Here is a 21,288-nt window from a genome sequence, read left to right on the forward strand (position 1 = left end):
TAGAACCTCTTATATCAACATCTGTTTTGAATCTTAAAAATATTGCTAAAAATGAATTAAATTTGTATTAAGATGTTTAATATCAGTACTTCTCATATAAATCTCTGCTCTTCCCTCTAGGATACGACCTTATCGAGTGGCTAATGGAGCGGCTCAACATCGAGGACTCAGGTTGGTATCCATGTATACTTATGGGCTGATGTGAACTCAGCTTCTAGCATCTACATTTATTATTTATTATTGTTTTCTAACTGTACACTTTAGCTGAGTGTTTATTTATGTAGGTATTAAGTCTTTAGGGCCTTGTGAATCCTCGACAATAAACATTTAGTATTATTTTATTTTATTTTTCATTAAATTTCCTTCAGTTTTCACTGAGTTTTTCGTTTAGAGAATAGGTTCTCACCAAAGTAACTATTTACTTTTCTTTTGAGTTGAGAAATTTTCTCGTGATGCTCCAAGTTGAAATTATTATCGTATTTTGTAGTTTGATGTATGTATTTGGTTAAAGTTGAGTATTGTAAACTATTATTTATTTGTTTTCGGGTGATACCGGTAGCAGAGATGACACTAGGTGCTTTAATAACCTGTTCCGTATTCCATATTCTTTTTACTTTTATTGCCAATTATTGGTGGTCATCATCATCATCATATTTCGTCACCGCATCATATTTTTTTCTTAATAGCATAACTGTCAATGGTTGATAAATGACAAATTTTCTTCTTATAATTTTAATAATTCTCACACATTTCCTTGGGGTAGGCTAGAAATCTGAACCGACCATTAAAATGTGGTTGATTTTAAAATATATTTTCTGCGTAGAAAAGTTTTGTTCCATTGTTCTTACAAATTTTTTAGTGCTATACTTATATATTTCTCTTGTTCTCACTGTGAAGATCATGCCACCTGCAAATGGGCACTTAAGACAGTAGAAATCCACGGCGTACATATGGAATACCAAGCCGATGCACTTTTAAAATATAATTAGGGGAAATACAAATGCTAATTGATTAAATTAGCATATATGCTCCTAAGTTACGTAGCTTGGTCATTCCACCCAAGTTTGACCAGGTGTTTGCTCCTTAAGTCAACGGTTTCGACTAATTTCGGCAAATCGTCTTCAATTGACCATCTGGCAACGGTTGAATATTGCAGTGAAAATATGGAATTATTGAATCATTGAAATTGCTAATTATAAATTCACTTGCGATACATACAGTTACAACCGGTGTAACAACGCAAGGGGCGTCATGTTTTGTACCCATCATAAGTCGGCTACAACATGAGAGTAACTGAACCTAAACAAGGAAATTAAGGTACTGAGGGACTGGAAGTTATCTGTAGGCCCAGTTAAAGCAGTGAAATCAGTAAATTAGTCTTCGCTTACGAGCAAATAACGATTACAATGAAAGTAAATATCCCTATTTTACCGCAACGAGTAAATCACAAATGAAAATTACATTTGGTAAAATGTAATCGTTACTAGTAATCCTATTACTTTCACTCGATTTATACTTACCAGCACTGCCGGAGACTCTCCCCTCCCTCACCATAAGGAGCCTCTTGGTGACTACCACTCCGTCATGGGCTAAGTTTAGAGTTTTATGTTGGGGAAGCTGGAACCAGTGAAAGCCCCCAGAAAAGTATTCCATAGTTCTTAAGTATTCCTGGAAAATTTGTTTAAATTAGCCTCTGAAAACAGCATTTTAAATATCATATCTTTTGTTGTCATTGAACTTGAATGTACAGGTTTCGTACTTTTCTCGGACAAATTACCGTTTAAGTTTGGGCGGGGCAGGCTTCCCCCCTCAAAATTACACCCATGCACTCTGGAATGAGTAAGTTTAAGGGATCAGAACGTGTGGTACCTTATCATGTTCTCGGGTTAGAGTTCCTGTGGTGGCGTCGATTATACAAGTTTCCGTTTACAGCTCTCAAACCTTGCCATTGAGATCGACTCGTGAGAAATTTCCGCTATGAAGGGGAGGTTGTTGGTATATTGACATGAAGAGGTCTCTTGAAATCAAAGTTGGAATGAAGAGAATTTCGGTGTCACCATTAGCGTGTCATTGACTTGGTCGTTGATGGGACCACAGTTTAGCGTTAATTCCAGAGAGCCGTACTTAAGGCTGAAAGATACATTTGCCAACGTAATTCGGTGAAAATCTTTGATATTTAACGTTATGAAAAGTACTTGTTCTTTCTGTATTTGTACTTTGGAAAAGTACTTTACACACTTATTTATTTTTACCGACCCAGGTTTTGGCACAAAAAAATGGCATTATGTGCCGAAGCTTAGGTTGGTTGGAAGTACGCAAGCACTTTGCGTACTTAAGATGTTTGAATGTGTGGTTCATTGGGAATCCATTTTTAATATAAGTGTTCATATCATTCGAGGACTGTTTTGCACGTAATTATGGATAAATTTAAGCATGGAATCGCTAACATCGCAGCTATTGAAAGCGCAAAAGAATTAAATTTTATATTTTAATATTCTTTGAAAATTGGTTGGACTCACTACTGGCTCTGTGATTTCTACATAAAAATATAAGTAAACATTTGTTTCGATTACAGCCATCTTGATGCCGTTAATATACCGTGATACAAGATTTTCTCGCTTTCATGTAATTTATAATGAAACTTTTGTCATACCTCATGTACCTTCGTGTGCTGGAGTAGCATCTAATAATATATTCGATGAATTATAATTTTCTAACTTTTGCCTCAGTTATCTTGAAATGAAACGAATCTTTGAAGCTTAAAAATTCCAAGTGTACATTAAAAATGGGGGTTTACAGCCACTTTGAGATGGTTAATGAACAGAATTGCCGTTGGGATGAGTCTTGTGCAAACCCGTTTCCGGCAGTGAAACTTGTGTCTGAAGGCCGTAGCCACAAAAATTCGGGTTTAAAATGGAGAGAGAGTAAATTTCGGGGAAGCGGGGGGTTGTTTTGAGGGTGTACCCTTACAGAGGCGGATACAGCATCGAAATCGGAGGGGGGATCATGATTTGGGACCGGGGAGAATTGAATACTCCCCAGGAGGGAGAGTGCAGTATTACGCTCTACGATAAATACAGCTCAAACTTCTCTCACGTTTGTGACTTATAGCCTGTACAGTGTGCATTTTCATTTACTCTCCCTTTACTTCTTTACAACCCAATCAGCAATCGATATCCCCACAACCTCCTAACTACATTGTCAGCCTTAACAGATGACATCTATGCATTATCCTTGTTAATCCCATTAATTTTGTTAAGATATCTATCAAATATCCAAAGGACCCGCTAAACAACTTTGCAGCAACGTCCAACAGAGGACATGGAGGTTTATATTGAAGGCTGGCCTCGGTGGCGGTGGGACAAAGTCCTCGCCAACTAAATCATAGGTCGCGGGTTCGAGCCCCGCCTGGGTAGGTAGCCCCTATCCAGGGTATGCGTCTTTGTCAGTTGTTGAAACCCCACGATGTAAAGGCCTCATTGTGCTGTTTTCAGGGGTGATTGAAATAAATAAATATCACAGCACCTTTTTGATATCTTCACAACAACTATTGAGTAGATAATGGGTTTGCTTATTATCTTTTTTGGCAATCCTCGGGCAAAACATTTGGGCTCTTCAACTCTATACGGAATATATTCCACCTTTTAGTACTGTTGGGGATAACAATTTTTTTAATATCACAGATATTACAATTTGTATATCTATGTCACGTTATTTTTACAACTCGTCGTGGGTGTTACAAATAGGTTATATATGTAACATTGTCAAAATATTCATCATGTTATAACAACATTTTTTTTTAGATATATATATCAACCTCATGTAGGTATATGATGGATGGTGTCTGCAGGCTTGGCAAAGATACAAAAACTATCAATCCTATAAAAATTAAAAATATTAAAATTTCTTGACCCCTCTAATTTAATTAACTACCCCCCATTAATCGGCCCCTCCGCGTTTAAAATTGCGTCTTTCCAGCGTTCCGGGGGTTATGAATTCCTTGTTTTCTAATGAGCGTTGCGAATCTGAGTCTCGCAATGGCAGTAGACGTATGCCGCGTGTAAAAAGAGTGATTGCGTACACATGAAGAGATACATAAAAAATTATGAAAACGATTTGAAATCAAGCTAATTTCAAGTTTGTATGTTCACCATTTGTCTCCCCGTTCGCTACGGCGTAGCAAAGTCCTCAACATGCTCTGTACCCGAATCTAAAGTGAGTGAGAGTAATTAAACGACAACTTTTTTGTGTGTATAATGTGAAGTTGAGCGGATTTAGTTGTAGTCTTCCTCCCCATAGTTCGCCTATTTACGTAAACACTGGAGTGACTTTTTACACTCAAACTCCGCATAAATTTTACAATTTTATCCCATGAAGGATGATTTTTTGCTCATCCATGCACATTTATCATAAAAAATATCGATTATGAGATTCCCATTTCACGTACAAATAAGTGGAAATTTCTGTCTGCCTTGTGGTTTGTAATCTTAGATTGTGGGTATCTATCTTTTTTATATCATCGTTGTTTACCATCTGGGGCAAAGTAAATCGGAATTGGATAGTATAGATTCAGAAAAAAACATTTTTATTCAGTGTTATTGAAATGTTGACCTTTTAATCTATTTCAGTGGAAGCAGTACATCTCGCCAACATACTTTGCCAGTCTGGTTACTTCTTTCCTGTGGGAGACACCAAAAGCCTAAACGTGAAGGACGACAGCTCTCTCTATAGATTTCAAGTAAGGACTGTCTTCTTGATACAAATAACCTTGCTAATCAAGTGTAATTTACATATTAGCTACAACTACTTTTAAAGAGGATCTTAAAGAAAACTGGCTTTAAGTACAGCATGCAACTTAGAGTTCACAATGGGTTCTTAAACCAATTCTATAATGAAGATTGCGATTGGGTGTGAAAAAAAGGACATCCGTATTTTTCTATTTCCAATCAGTTTCCTATTTCGTCGAGCAATGCGCGACGCATTTGCAGGTAAGTGGATGGCGTCACGCGCTCTTGTTTAGCGGGTTACCGATTTTCAGCCACTAATCGGCTTTTTTTATGGATCTCGCGTGGTTTATTATTGTATAAAATCTTGCGAGTGATTTATTTCTTCAATGATAGGTTCTCCTGGAGCGAGTAAATGACCTATAAATCTAATACGTCACCAACTCGTTAAAAGTGAGTCGAAACTTTCGCGTTTTTTTCCTTTCGAACTTGGGAGAAAATAGCGGAATAGGGAAGATATTTTTGTCGTGGCATATCTTGTTCTTATATGTACTGAATTCTTTCAATGAATTGCGAGTTCGTGTCTCTAGTGGACGACCCCAATTTCGATCCCTAAGAATGCATTACAAGACGTTTCGCATTGCATAAAAGATGAGTATTATTTCTTCAAATAGTTCCATCGACACTCGGAATGGGAATTTCGTTGAGTTTTAATGCGTAAAACGTAGGCTAGTTGCCCAATGGCAAAAAAATCTCTCCTAGTGATTGGATGATGAGGGCTTCACGGAACCTTTTAAACATTGGTAAAAGGGTGGTTTCCTAATATTTTTTATTGCCTAAATCGAAAGATTATTACTCCTGGAGTACGCATTTCACGCTCTTAGAATTTCGAATGACGATATCTATTTTTCGCGATTAAACGAAAAGTGAAAATATTCAAGCGCACGTAAACGCAATGGCTAAGTAGGAATGATGGGAAAAGTCCGTGTGACGTATTTCTGCTTCCCGCTGCCGCCCTGTGAGGTGACCTTGAGGCGATGCTTGAGCGCCAATACGACGCAGGCTGCTAGCAGGTAGCGATAGGCTTAAATATGGATTATTACTACCTTATCAAACGAAGGAAACTTTCCGACCTTAGACAATTTTAATAAGTGATTATTAAGAAATGTTCCCCTGTGCTCTGTGACTCATGCATGCATTGGTAATCTCAGACGATGTAAAACTCCTATCCTCTCGTGTATATACTAGGTCCCTGTCACGTCGCGTGGAGTGGAATCGCATGGGCGCCAATTTCAAATGAGGTTAAAATTGACCATTGCCATTCGTTTAAACTGGGCTTTCTAAAACTAAATAATTTGTATATTATGAGTACACTAATGGTGGGTAACGAATAGCAATCAATGCATTTCGTTTTCTTTGATGAAGAAAACTACCCTATTCCCATGCCCTTGGAAATTCATTTGGAGGTAAAACAAATTTTTTATTACTCATGTGGTAGCAAAAGCCTTAGATCTGGCGGAAATACGCATAAACTGAAAATCTAGTGAAAGAACCCTGCCCGAAGGAGGGAGGATTCACCTGCGGTGAATGGTATAGAGTAGAATCATATTCCATCATGATCTGCAGCTTCAAATCTCGGAAATGAACAAAGGTTTGACATAGGAACGTAATCTATATTTGAGTGATATTAAGGCAGTACTTCTTTGCAAGCCTTACTGGTGGATTGTGCGAGAAGAAAATGTAGCAACAAGAGTGGAAATTCATTTCATTTTCTTTTTTTTTTATTAAACACACGAGCACCGTTACGAGTCACTCTATCTCTAACGTATTACTCGTTTTAGACTTATGATATCATCTTAAAAAATTTCAGTGCAGGTAGAATAGGCCCTTTTCCTCATTTTTATGTATCTCATATTTAAAAAAATATCTCTATGTTTTCTCGGATGTATTTTTTTTACATTTCATGCATTGCTAAATGTTGAGATATTCTACTCTGTTTGCCCTGAAAATTTCAAGATGATAACTTCAGTAGCAAGCAAGAAGTTTGTCATGAAAACAAAAGACGAAATATGGCCGTTTCAAAACGGAGTTCCTAATGCGTTTTCTAAAACGTCTCTCGGCATTTTTCTTCCGGTTCCAAATGTATGTCCCTTTGATTAAAAAAATATTAATTATATTGTTTATATTGATCGTACTGTTTATTATAATATGTCATAGTCTTGGCGGCTGGCCTTCAGCCACCACTGGCAATCAGTTTGAAGGAAAAAATTTTCAAAACAAAAACGAGGGAAAATTGAAAAGGAAAAAATATTTCAAAACGAAAAAATACAAAAGGTAAAAAAATGATAAAAAATAATTTACAACTAAAAAAATCAGTAGAAACTGAAAAAGATCAATAAAAAAGTAAAGTCTTTTAAAATTTACTGTTTGTTGTCCGTTCGGAATCTTCCCGATGATATTTGTCGTTTAGGATTAGTTCATGTTAGATATAGTGTGTAATGCACGAACTTACTAGTAGCCTATCTTCCGTCTTATCCTTCATTTACACTGGAAAGATCATGCTGGTCCCTTTAAACCTGTTTGTACCAATTTTCCCCTTAATGTATTCTTTTGCACAATCACTTAGTAGAAGGGGTGGGAAATTCTCACCTGCAGGTGGTACACTACCGGGTATACAACCGAGACGATATTTGGATATCGTCGTCGTCATCAAAATTCATGTGTCACTGCATTGTATATGACATGAAAACAATGAGTTTCCAATAGACCACCGAGTTATTAAAATAAATAGTGACGCTTATCTCAAACATTGTAAAAATAGTCGTATTCAACACAGTGCAATAGTTCAACTGCTTCAGGCGTTAAATAGTGGAATTTTGACATAATGAAATGAAAGGTAGGCGCACATCTCCAAAACAGTAGTACAAATTAAATTATTGTGAAAAAGTGCATTTTTAATTTTCAATTTCAACGGTGCATTAGTATTTTTTACAACCAATGAGTCTTTTATCAACCATTATTCGCTTGATTTAAAATTTTATGACATGTGCAAAAAATCCACGGAGAAAAAAATCATTCGCCTTGACCGGGATCCCACCACACTTACCAGTTACGAGTTAGCCTTACTTTTTATCCATAGCATAGAATGTTATTCCGTTGTCCCCCAATCTCTTTTCGTTTCGAGTTGACTAATACAGAATCCGGCTTTCTCTCCGCCCTTCCTACAATGCTGTTGAATTATCCTCTCACGACTGCTTCCACCCAATTCCCTCGGCGCAAATGAGCTCAATTGACTAATGCCTCGCCAAATTATCCGCAAGCCATTCTAAGTTCCGTTTTTTTCTTCATTTTTTCAGCCTCATGCCCCAGTTTCATGACCGTACCACTTTTTCTTGCAGACGGAGTGTTATGTCCTCAAATGAATGCATCTACTTTAAAAAATCCCCTTTGGTTTTTCAATATTTCTTAATGTCTTGTGTTTGTATTTCTTTCGAAAGCTAATTATATTGTCCTTTATTCTGGAGATCCACAGAATACAAAGCTTTAAATCGATCTTTTCGTAGACTTTTCTTTTCGAAAAGGCATTTCATTCTCGCATGTCCGTTGTACATTTCTACTTCTGCGTCTCTGCTGATCCCAAATGAAATCCAGCCTTCCTCTGTTAGCGATTATTTTCCAAATTTGATTTCAGTCTCGAGTTTGCGTGCAAATTGTAATCTATCGGGTCAAGGGGAAAAAGCACACATTTTTATCTCGGTGGTTGTCCAAAACTGGAGCGGAAGAGCTTTAACTTTCAGGGAACCAACATTTTTGGTTTATCGCAGTAACGTAGATTGGATCATTTTTCTTTTATTAGGCTTCCTTATGTTTAGAATTACTTTGTATGTTTAGTGTTATAACAGTAAAAAGCTCATATAGCGCGTATATAGAAATGATAGCGTTTATTGTGGCTGACTGTATCATAGCATTTATCCTCAATATGTTTCATCCTGACGGCGTCAACCGAAGAGTACATTATTTTTCCATGCCATTACAGTCTAGCGCTCAGGGACCAGATTTTCAGGGACAAGATAGATTATTTTGGTGTAAAAAATTCCAGATCCTTTTTCAATTTTAATGGTGAAACATCATTAGTAATGTCATGTTATATGATGGGGAATTCCTTTCCTGTCACAATTTTGATGGCAGGTGATTGATGGTTACGCATTCTTTAATTTCGATCTACTTATTGTTAACCCTTAAAATCATGCATGGTAATTTTTATGCATCTTATTATTTAAGTACTCTGTACAAAGCAGATGTGATGGCCTGTTTTTTTAAATGCACTACCATTAAATTAGTAATTCCATGTTATCAAGTATTGTACCGTTAGAAATAGGGCTTGGTTTAGTTTCAACCGGTTCTCTACCATCTTTGCTCATTAAACTATAGAAACAGGGAGAATAGTGATCGAAGACGTTTCCTAATGAGTGTTGCGAATCTGAGTCTCGCACTAGTAGCAGACATATGCCGCGTGTGAAAAGAGTGATTGGGCACATATGATGTGATACATAAGAAATTAATGAAAATGATTTTAAATCAAGCAATTTAAAGTTTGTATGTTCTCAATTTGACGAAATAGAAGCAATTGAAATGTTATCATTGTATTTGTGGGATTTCCTTCATTATTTATGTGCACATAAATGCTAGTAATTCTTGTAATCCATGCGTGGTTAATTTAATTTTCTGTTTTTGACTTTAAAGCTCTTCCGTCATCCTTATACATTTTCTCGAGAGTAAATTCATTCAAAAATATTTCGATTATTTATGATAAAGTTTACCCTTTTCGTATTATGAAGATTGAAAAGCAAGCTTCGCTCGCTCTTGGGCGTTTCCAAGGCATGAATTGCTAATGTGTGAAAGTGTAAGCGACTTCTCTGAGCATTTTCATGACTATCAATGAGAAATTATCTTTTTCGAGGATTTCTTTGACTGCAGTATCATTCCGTCGCTCGCGAATTTTTAATCTAATTACGTGAGTTCTTTCCTTACGCTCCAGTTTTCTCTGGCCTACATTTTCTGGCTTTAGTTACTTACTCCGAACCGAGTGTCATTTTATTTCCAGCGATCCTATTATTGCCTTTTTTCATCGCCCTCCTCTTCGCTTTTGAAATTTATTTTGGATTTTCCTCTAAGCAACCTTACTACCGAGTTACAGGTAGCTCTAAAAATCTTGTGGGGCACGCATAGTACATTAATCCCTCTTAAAATTTTTAGAATTCTTGATGTAAAGAAAGTATTCTAATAGTCTGATTGAAACACGTAGTAAAATTTACGTTTCAAGATCTTTACCTATCTTTCCATAAGGTAGTTTTATTCGAAGAATTTACAAGTTCTATTTTAGCAGTATGCTTAAGCAACTTTTAGAGGGCTAAGCATTTTTAGCTCCGGTGAATTACAAAGCTGGCCTGGTAATAAATTCTTCTTTAAATGGGATGTAATTTAAATATTATAATTGTTAATTTATCAAAAAATATGATCAACTAAAAATATGATCGCCTCATTAGCGTTTAAAATCATTTTAGTGTAAAGGAAAAATATTCTTGCAGATTAATTTTTCTACCCGGTAAACCCATGACCCAATTCTCATGGCCCACAAAGATTTGGTCCACAACCATCTTGTTTCTATGATTGCGTCGCACTTTAAACCTACCTACCTCGAAACTTTTTACGGTTAATATGTTAGAAGAGTAATTCTTGTTCTGTCTTTGCCTAAATTAGACTCGGAATCACTAAGAAAAGGATATAATTCTGAAATAAAGTAAAGAAGATTTGGTGAAAGACTAAATGCAACTAAAACACTATTTTTCTGTGTTGAATATGAGTATTTTTACAATAATTGAGGCTAGTATCACTTTTTATTTTAATATTGGCTTAGGTTTTTGGAGCCAGCCCCTCTTCCGGCAATTGTGACCGCGCACTCTGTCACCAACCCTCAGAATATTGTGACTGCCTGATGTGACCGATGTTGAATCCCATATATAAGGTCTTTTAGACTTCTCAAACGATTATCGGTAGAGTTCTCTGCGTCTCTCACACACACAAAATGAGATATTAGGCATTGGTTTCAACAAATGATATTAATTTGGCACGGTTAAAAAAGGAAAGTTATCTGTAAAAAGTATTTCACTCTAAGTTTAGAGACTAGTTCATCTCAATAGCTTTCGTCCTTTTCACCCATATGATTTATTTGTTCTGTGATTAAAACATCAAAATCTTCCTTTTTGATCCCTAGATTTATATATCCACTTTAAATATCGAGTGTTTGTCATCAGTTTGTGTGATTAAAAAGTCATTATTTACCGATGTTTCGGAATTAAATGAATAGGGTAGTTTCCTTCATCAAAGAAAACGAAAGGCATTGAATGCGATTCGTTACCCACCATTAGTGTATTCATAATGTACAAATTATTTGGTTTTAGAAATACCGGTTTAGACAAATGGCAAGGGCCAAATTTTATCCTCACTTGAAAAAGGCCAGATTGGCGCCCATGCGATGCCACTCCACGTGACGTCACAGGGACCTAGTTTCTACACGAGAGGATAGGAGTTATACATCGTCTGAGGTTACCAATGCATGCAAGAGGCACAGAGCTCAGGGAAACATGTCTTAATAATAACCTATTAAAACTGGCTAAGGTCGGAAAGTTTTCTTCGTTTGATAAGGTATTAATAAACCTTTTATAAGCCAAGCGCTACCAGATAGCATGGTACTCAGCTACCCGCTAGCATCCTGCGTCGTATCAGCGCTCAGAGCCTCGCCCAAGGTCACCTCACAAGGCGGGAGGGGAAACCAGAAATGCGTCACACGGACTTTTCCCCATCATTCCTACTTAAGCTTTGCGTTTTCGCGCGCTTGAAATTTTTCACTTTTCATTTAATCGCGAAAAATAGATATCGTCATTCGAAATTCTAATAGCGCGAAATGCGTACTCCAGGAGTAATAATCTTTCGATTTAGGCAATAAAAAATATTAGGAAACCACCCTATTACAAATGTTTATTAAAAGGTTCCGTGAATCCCTCATCATCCAATCACTAGGAGAGATTTTTTGCCACTGGGCAACTAGCCTACGTTCCACGCATTAAAACTCAACAAAATGCCCATTCCGAGTGTCGATGGAACTATTTGAAGAAATAATACTCGTCTTTTATGCAATGCGAAACGTCTTGTAATGCATTCTTAGGGATCGAAATTGGGGTCGTCCACTAGAGACACGAACTCGCAATTCATTGAAAAATAGATATCGTCATTTAAAAATCTAAAAGCGTGAAATATGTACTCCAGGAGTAATAATCTTTCGATTTAGGCAATAAAAAAATAATAGGAAACCACCCTATTACTTCTTTATTGCTAGATATAAAGAATCATATGAGGGTTGAAAATCTGTTTATCATACATTATTCAACAAAATCGATTCAATTTTAAGAGGGAAAATTACCTTACCATTAGTTAAACGGGTGTATCATTATTGCTGCTTCCTATGATCGGCAGATATATTATTTAACCCTCAAAATTATGTGCTCAAAATTAATATTTTTTATTCATAAATTTTGAAATATGTACCCCATGAAATCATATGTTTATATCGTGGAAGATTATTCGGGATTTCCACCGGGTCAGCTTCTCCATCACGACCATCGATGAACGAGTCGTTCATCGTCATCAGGATATCAGGCACCAAATTCGCTTGTCATGCTTAAGTCACGAAAACGATGGACGACTCGTTCATTGAAGCGTCAGCCGTGTTGGAGAACTTGACCTGGAGGGAATCCCGAATAACATTCCACGGTACAATACGCCGGGAAAGCCTGCGATTATGTTTATGGTTTTCATTAGATAGTATTGCTCGTGAAAGAGCGCATAAATTTATGTATATCGATGGTTAACTTGCGAAATTTTTACTACGGGAGCCCCATTTTTGATGCGATTTCTTACATCCCAGAATTACGTATCGCAAAATGATTGTCAAAAACTCGGCGCCACTTCTCGTGGTTATCCGTGAAAATTGTTTTCTTTAAAGTTGTTATGAGACGCACATCCTTCTCTCTCGAGTTAGTCGTAGAGGAGAGAGGGCATTGAGGCTTTGAGGACGGTGGCAGATGCAGCCGTCGAAACGTCGGCCTACAAGCAACTCACCCGGTGGAGAACTCGAGAAGATTCCACCAAATTTTTATGGTTTCATTAGGCATTTCTCGCGCAAAATCATATAGATTTAAGTTTAACGATGGTTAAATGGCGAATATTTTTCTGGGACCCCATCTTTGATGTGATTTCTTACATCTCAGAATTATGCACCCAAAATAAATGCAAAACTGGGCGCCCTTTTTTTCGTGGTTATCCGTGAAAATTGTACTCTTTAAACTTGTTTTGAGACGCACGTCCTTCCTTCTCGAGTGAGTGGTAGAGGGGAGAATTTGAGGGCTTTAGGACAATGGCAGATGCAGCCGTCAAAACGTCGGCTTACAAGAAATTCACCCGGTGGAAAACCCGAGAATATTTCACCATGTGTTTATGGTTTCAATATGGTTTCCTCGTGAAAGAGCGCATACATTTAAGTTTAACGATGGTTAAAACGGCAAATCTTTTTATGGGACCCCATCTTTGATGTGATTTCGCACATCTCAGAATCATGCACACCAAAATTAAATGCCAAAAGCTCGGCGCCCCTTCTCGTGGTTATCCGTGAAAATTGTACTCTTTAACCTTGTTTTGGGGCGCACGTCCTTCTATCTCCCTCGAGTGAGTGAGTGGCACAAGAGAAAAGAGACATCACCTCGGGATGGAGAGCTCTCCCTTGAAAGATGACGGCAGCTCGGTAGCGTCGGACGGGCGGATGGGGAGGAGGGGACGGCGGGGTTGGGGGAGGGGGTGGAGCTCTTGAGGGGCGGAATACGAATCCCTCATCTGCTAATTACCGCCCTACGGCTTCGCTCGGTACTCATCCCTAACCCCCCTCTGCTCTGATTTCTGTCTCTCTCTCTTGTTTCCTGCTTGGAATGCAAAAAGAATATCGGAGCAAATTTCATTCTCGCGAATTTGGTGGATATTAACGTTAAGGAGATTTCACTGAGAGGCGAAGTAAATTAATTTTTGTGAAAATCTCGAAATATGACCTCGTTACGGCATCTCGTCTACCATCCCTAGGCCATATCCACAAAGAATTGTTGTTATGGATTACGATTTTTTGTAATAATGAACACTGATCTATGCATAAGCTTACCTTGATGCTTATTTTTTTTGTTTATCGGTGCCGTCTTATGCATGAGATGGCTACCCTACCAAAAGAGTGCTGTTCTGGGAAGCCTAATTTACCTAATTTATTAATATAAATCTGATGCTTATATTATTCTGTGAATTAGGTAAATGAATTAAATAAAGTCATTCATTACTATTACTATAATTTCGGGTCGGTTTAACCGTGGATGGGGGACATCTTGAGCAGTGGCGTAGCCAGGAATTTCGTTCGGCGGGGTCGGGGGGGGGTTCCAAAACCAGGGAGGGAAATTTTGGAAAAACAGAGTACTAAGTAGAGGTATACAAGAAATGCCATGAGAAAAAATTCCCCTGGACCGGGAATCGAACCACGGACCTTTGGCTTTCCGGACCACTACGCTATCCAGGTTCTTTAATTCCCATGGCAATTACACCGAGGCTCATGGTACTAGGTGTTAGGCCCTCGCGGTCCATCAAGGATGGCAACGCGAGGGAGAAAGGACTTCCAAGAAGCCACAACCGGTTGAGAGCCTCAAACCTGCGCTAAAGCAGCGCAAAGCTGTATTTTTTGTATATTTGTATTGTATATTTCACGGCCGTTCACGCGGCAGGTTTAGAAATATTACACTAAGTAGAGGGTTTTAAACTAATTTTAACATTTTTAATGATAACACAGGCCAACAAAAAGTTGTTTGAAAACTTTTATTATTTTAATAGCTGATCTTTATAGATTTTGATGTGCCGAATACAAACCTGGCCTTAGTTTTTTGTATCATCCACAGTTTCCAAGCAAAATGCATTTAATATTTAGTCTAATACCCCTATGCGGTATTCAGGGAAATCAATGAAACACTGTGTTACATCATAAAATTGTTTGTATTTACAGTTCACTAAATCGTGATAAAATTGTTTGTATTTACTACAGCGTGATAATACAGGGTTCACTTGTCAACTGGAATTGGTCTACATTTTCTTTCCCTTTTTTCCTTGAGCTTCTTGTGTAGCTTTTTCTGCGATGAATCGCTTGCTGAACTTCTCTGTGAAGTACCAACAGTAATACCCCATTATCTTCGTTCATTAGACCTACTTTTTCAATTTTATTATAACTATAAAAAAGTTGTTAAATTCTAAAAATATAGCTTGATTTCATAAATTTAACTGTAAAATGTGAATAAATGGTGGGTGATACAACTTTGAAACCATCATATTTGGATTCAGCAACTTTAAAAACATAAGAATAAGGTATTTTCAGTAAAAATGTTTTTTCATTGTTGGCCTGTGTAATCGAAAACAAACTTCATTTTTCAAAGAAATCTTTTGTTAATTAATTATTTTTATATATTTTGTTTTCTTTTATGATGCAAAGTAACTGTGTTTTTATATTTCGGGGGGGGGGGGGGGGGAGGGGGTTCCGGACCCCCTGGACTCCTCCCCTCGATACACCACTGATATCGGGTGGTTTATTTGTTGGGAGTACGCTTAGGACTATATCTCCCTAGTATTTCAGGAGAATTTGAACCCCTACCATTTTATGTGGTACTACCACTAGCAATCGTTTAAAATCGTTAAAAAAAATCGTTTTAGGGCTTTTAAAGTATTTTTGTGGCTTTCTCTTTGATATATTCCATCGGTTTCATTCTGGTGATAGAGTATGCTCTGTGAATAGAAAGAACGTCGTTTTCTGGACCAGAGTATGACGTTAACTGTTGAAACCAGGGTAATGATTTAATTTAAAAAATTGTGGAAAAGTTTAAGTTATTAATTCAAACTTTTCAGTAAATTCCACGAAGTATCGCCGGAATCCACCGACTTTAAGTTGCACGATAATACAAGATTCACATGGACCTCATTTTTTATCATCCATTAATATTTAGATAGCCCTTGCTGGAAGAAAAATATGTCGATTAAATGAAAATCACTCTAATAGTTGGTTCAAAAAGCTCGAAAGTGTCTTAATTTATTTAATAATTCATTATATAATTTGGATTGAATCATACTAAGTTTTATTCAACTTCGATGAATGCCACTTATAACTGCCGAATTTTCAAATCATAATCTCAGCAAGACAATCAGTGTAGCTTACATTATTCATTGTGTATTTTGTTACTTGTGTAGAGTTCATGGAATCAATGAGAAAGATTCAAGCTGTTTTTAAGTTGATAATGTTGCTAACGCTCGGCTTGAAAAATGATATATCTGCTATTCCTTAAGTGTCGACCATAAAGATGTATGAGTCGTATTGTTTAAGTGTTAAATTATTGGAGGACACAGACTTTGTTTAACTCGGTTGACGATTAAACCTGCCCTTAGTAGAAAGTCTTCCTGTTTCTTTCAGAAGAGTTAAAGTATCGTTTTCCTATTAAAATAGTGTTTTAGCTTTCCATATATAATTGTGGTTTTTATGTTCTGTACAATTTTCAGACACCTTACTACTGGCCATCTCAGAGCCATTGTCCTGACAATGTGGAGTATGCCATCTACCTAGCGAAGCGTTCCCTGAGAAACAAGCAGAAACATGGCCTAGAAGATTATGAAGTGGTGAGTATGCGAATGGGTGACCCTTTTTAAAAAAAGCATAACTTTTTGATAGATCATGGGCGAACCATTTTGAAATTTTCGATACAATAGTATTAGATTGATAGAACATATGCATAGATAGAAAAAAAATTTATTATTCAGGAAAAAATCCATAAGTACAAAAATAATATAATATATTTTGGAGGAATAAATATTTCAAAATAGATAATTACAAAAAAGATAAAATTTTCATTTTTTGAATTGTCTATGAAAATAATGTTTTCCCATTTCATAATATAACAAATGCACCTACCTAAGTAAATAAAGGAAAATAGAGTTATACATTAAGCCGGATTTGATACACCACAAAAAATATGGTATTCTTATCTTAACAAATAACAAAATGGTTCAGCAATAAAAAAATAATAATAACAAGAACACAAATTTGAAAAAAATAAGGGTAGCTTTTGTTACTTCCGAAAAAGTAAATAAACATAATATTTTATTTTAAATATTTTACCAGATATGCTGTACAGGATTTATAGCTTTTTAACTGAACTTAAGATGAATGTTATAAGTTAATATTGATGTAAAAAATTTGTTTGAAGAATTTTTTAAATTCGATAAGGGACATTTCATGCACTCAAAGGTTCAATACGAAGGTTGGCATAGATATGCGAGGGTAGAGCTCCCTGTTACACATTCAGGGTAGGGGAGTCAGCTCCTTTCTCTAGGCCACCTCGCACTTCGAGGATTATATTCGGGGATGTTCACCCAGGATTCATACCCGGGGCCCTTTGATCATTCAGTTAAGAACTCTACCCACAAGTCTGCATCGTTCCCCTTGTAAAATTTATTAATATGAGCCTAAATTACGTGATCATTTTTTCCATCCCTCGGATCGATAGCTCAAGCCAAAATAATTATCGCTCGACTCATCGTTTTCTGAATCACACTTTCATTCCCTTTTGCCATAGCCTGTTCGTCACTTTCCGTATTTACAACAGTCATTCAAGTTAAATCCAATCGTGGCGTTACAATCGTTGTTACCTCCCGTGCGTTCTGATTGGCTGAAAAACGGTGCCAGCGATGGTTTCAGCGTCGGAGAAAAGGATGGGATTTCCATCCCTGGAGCCATCGCGGAAAATGATTATGTGAAACGGGAATTTTTCCTCCATCATTTGAGCGATCGCTCGAAAGGGATGGAAAAAATGATAGTGTGTTTCAACTTTGATTTGTAATGAATAGTACAATAAATAAGGAATAACATAATGGCAATATGTGTAACATAAAAGTGGTAAATATAGGTTAGTAACTAGTTATCTAATAATACCAAATTAGGCTTAGTGCTATCTTGAGTGAAATGAAAAAAACCGCCGAAATGATTTTTTTCTAAATGAACGTGGCTGAAAGTGGAACCCAGCCATAACAATCCAGCAATTTGGTAACATTTTATCCTGACTCTGCCTTTATTTCCAATAAATGTTTTGAAATTTTAGTGTGCATTTTTGTTTTCAGCGGCTGAGTAATTATTTTATCTAAATGCAGGACGCTAATACGCTTTGAATGTTTATTTGCATTGAAAATAAAACTGTCATGCTATTTCTATTATTAAAAAATTTTCAAATGCGATTGTCTTCCTCATTCGACTACTATTTAATATGTATCTAAGTAAAATCTAAGTAACTATTTTTTCGCAAAACAGAACGCTAATACACTTTTGATGTTTATTTACAATTGAAAATAAAATGTTCATGTTATTGATTTTATTGAAACATTTTCAACCATGAATGTCTTCCTTATTCGACTAATTTACTATGTAAATAAGGAAAAGCTAAGTAACTATTTCATCCGGCATCAGCAATTGAAATTAAAGCGTTCATGTTTTTGCTTTTATTAAAAAAATTCAATTAGGAATGTCTTCCTCATTTGACTAAGTAATAATTTAATATGTAACTGAGTAATGGCTAAGTTATTATTTATCCTAAATCATCGCGCTAATACGCTTCCAATATTTATATACAATTGAAAATGAAACGCTCGTGTTATTGCTGTTATTGAAGACTTTTCAACTGCGAATTTCTTCCTCATTCGACCAAGTAACTATTTAATATATAACTAAGTAATGGCTATGTTACTATTTTATCCAAAATCAACACTTTAATACGCTTTGAATGTTTATTTACAATTTAAAATTATGCGTTCACGTTATTGCTATTATTGAAACATATTCAGTTGCGAATACCTTCCTTATCCAACTTGTTCGTGAGGTCGATATACCTTGCAACCCTTTTTGTTTCATCAATGGAGTGCTACTCTCCCAATTTCCTCTCTATGCTTAACCAATATCCTCAATCTCGGCTACGGCGATTGCCCGTAACGACCAGCTTCATCAATTTCCCTCACCTAATATGCTGTCAGTGGGAGTGTGGATGGCTCAGTTGGGAGAGCTATCGATTGAATCGTCCCGGGTTCAAACCTCGGGTGAAGTCTTCTCGCCACTCTTCTTTAAAAAAAAACCCTTTTTAAGCTCAAGGTAGTTCGGGGAAGGCAGCTGGCCCAGGGAAAGGAACTGCTCTCCGTACCCTATTTGTATCAAATTCACCCTGCTGTGGCTTAGTCTTGGTGAGCTCTAACCTCACCTATCTAAAAAAAACCGTCGGGTTGAGTTCTCGAGGGAGTGCGATATTCGCTCATAGCAGCTGAAAATTTTATGGAGAAAATTGCCTTTCGGAACTATTTGAATGTGAATTAAGTCCATATTCATCAATCCATCCATCCATCAAGTCTATATTCATTCATCCTAGTTTTTTTAAAGATAACTTTAATAAACAATTCTTATACTTCAGTTCATGAGCTAAGTATGATATGTGTCATAAGCTACTATTATTTTAGCGTATCAATATGCATATCGACCCTTTTCTAAGATTCTTTGCTTACCACTTCTTTCTTGGAGCTCTAAATTTCGTAGCCAAATACATACGGAGCACGAGAGACTTTTTGTGTCCTAATCAGTTACCAGCATACATATCTGCGAGTTAAAATTCAGTTAAATCTCTCTTACCTCAAGCACGAGAGGAGAATATCCCTATATGTCCGCTAATTCAAACGATCTATTTTTCAGGAGGCGCTGGGGACCTTGAAGCAGAACTTACAGCACAAGTGGGACTTCGTGACCATGCAGGCGGAGGAACAGGTAAGTTTAATGAAAGTATAAATATTAGAAATTCTGTATCCGACTTTCGACTCTGAGATTTTCAATGTTTATTAAAACTTTTTTAAATCAAATATTCGATATTGATTGGCATTGTAATTCTAATCAAATTTCATGCCAATCACTAATCAAATTTCATGCCATTTCATCGTCGTTTTGCTGTAATAACGTTCTTTGGATGGCATGATCAAGGATCAAGCAGTGAATAGGTGTTGAATTAAATAATAAGGAGAGTAGGAGAGTACATTATGTGTGTATTGGCTCTCAAAGCGGCATGGATCTAGTTGTTTTTAACTGTCCGGGTGTGAACTTGGATATAAATGCATATTCCCATCAATACTATTCGTATTTATTCATTTCAAATTTACAGCCTCAATCGCTGATCTAAAAAAACCAAATGATTTTTCTTGAACTTTCATCATCACTTGAATTAGAAAGAATATAGAATATTGCGATAGCCGCACTGTCTCTTTAGGGATTGTTTCATAAGATATGGATAACGATGGTCATTAGGTTTTTCATTGTTGCTGGGTGGTGCCTTTAGGTTCTAAGAACCAATATAAGACCGGCCTTGTCAGTAAAGGCAAGGCCTGGAAAGGAGAAAGCCGTTAGCGGTTGTTTTTATGACGAACTAAGACAACGGAATCGGGGATATCTGTGTGAATGATGTTGCTGTTTAACTTTAGAAATCGTTATTTATTCCATAGCTTAGGATCCATATTCCTAAATGCCGCGACAATAATAAATTCTGATAGCGAAAACTTGGCTTGAGAATACCCGTCCCGAGAAGAAAAGGTCATCTAAATATAGGCAACACGCGCCACTATTATGCATTTGCGGGTTGCAACTACAATAGGCGCTCCACATTTCTGATTTCATTTTTTCAAGGTTTAAACTGGGAATTCTATTATTCATCACGTTACTCTTATTAATGCAGTCATTATCATAGTTCTACAGTCCTGTGATGAATTTATAAAAGCTCTCCACATATTTATCCGGTTAGATTATTTTTGACTAGGATTTTTTATTAGGATATCTTGAATATATAATGTTTACAATATTTAGTATGATAAGGAATTTTAATTAATATGCCTATTACCACTAAATAAATGACAGAATTTCGTTGTTTCCAAGGTATTACTATTATTATTTTGCCAACATTTTTATATATAAAAAATTAAAAAATAAAGAATCGTTTAAATGCACTCTGACTTATCACTTTTCGTGACACTCCGGTGCCCATATTCATCATTGTCCTATATTATGAAGTTAAAGAGCTCTCCATAGAGTTATTCATGTCACTTGGCCTGAAACTATCTCTTGTTAACATTTCTGCTTGATTATATAACCGATAACCCTTTCCTATCTTCTTCTTAATGTCCACGAATATTAAATAAGGCTCATTTAGTTGAATAAATAAAAAGAAATGATATTTAAAAAAATATATCTCGTATGCATTAAGACGTATTTATTCAAGTAGACGGTGAAATTCATGCAAAATTGGTGTTTAAATAATTGCAGTAAATTCTTGCTATTGCTGAAACTGAGGGCCTCTGTGATATGAGATAAACATTGATT

General features: G+C 36.4%; 1 protein-coding gene across 1 annotated transcript in view; it reads left to right on the plus strand.

Annotated features, from left to right (window-relative positions):
• Nucleotides 1–21,288, plus strand: part of LOC124164972 — a 135,117-nt gene that overhangs the window by 39,413 nt on the left and 74,416 nt on the right. Inside the window, exons 4-7 of the mRNA XM_046542211.1 lie at nt 121–171; nt 4,629–4,738; nt 16,401–16,517; nt 19,621–19,692. Coding sequence (XP_046398167.1) covers nt 121–171; nt 4,629–4,738; nt 16,401–16,517; nt 19,621–19,692 — 350 coding nt within the window. The remainder of the gene's footprint in view (nt 1–120; nt 172–4,628; nt 4,739–16,400; nt 16,518–19,620; nt 19,693–21,288) is intronic.

This window comes from Ischnura elegans, chromosome 9, assembly GCF_921293095.1.
Source record: "Ischnura elegans chromosome 9, ioIscEleg1.1, whole genome shotgun sequence".
Taxonomy (NCBI): domain Eukaryota; kingdom Metazoa; phylum Arthropoda; class Insecta; order Odonata; family Coenagrionidae; genus Ischnura; species Ischnura elegans.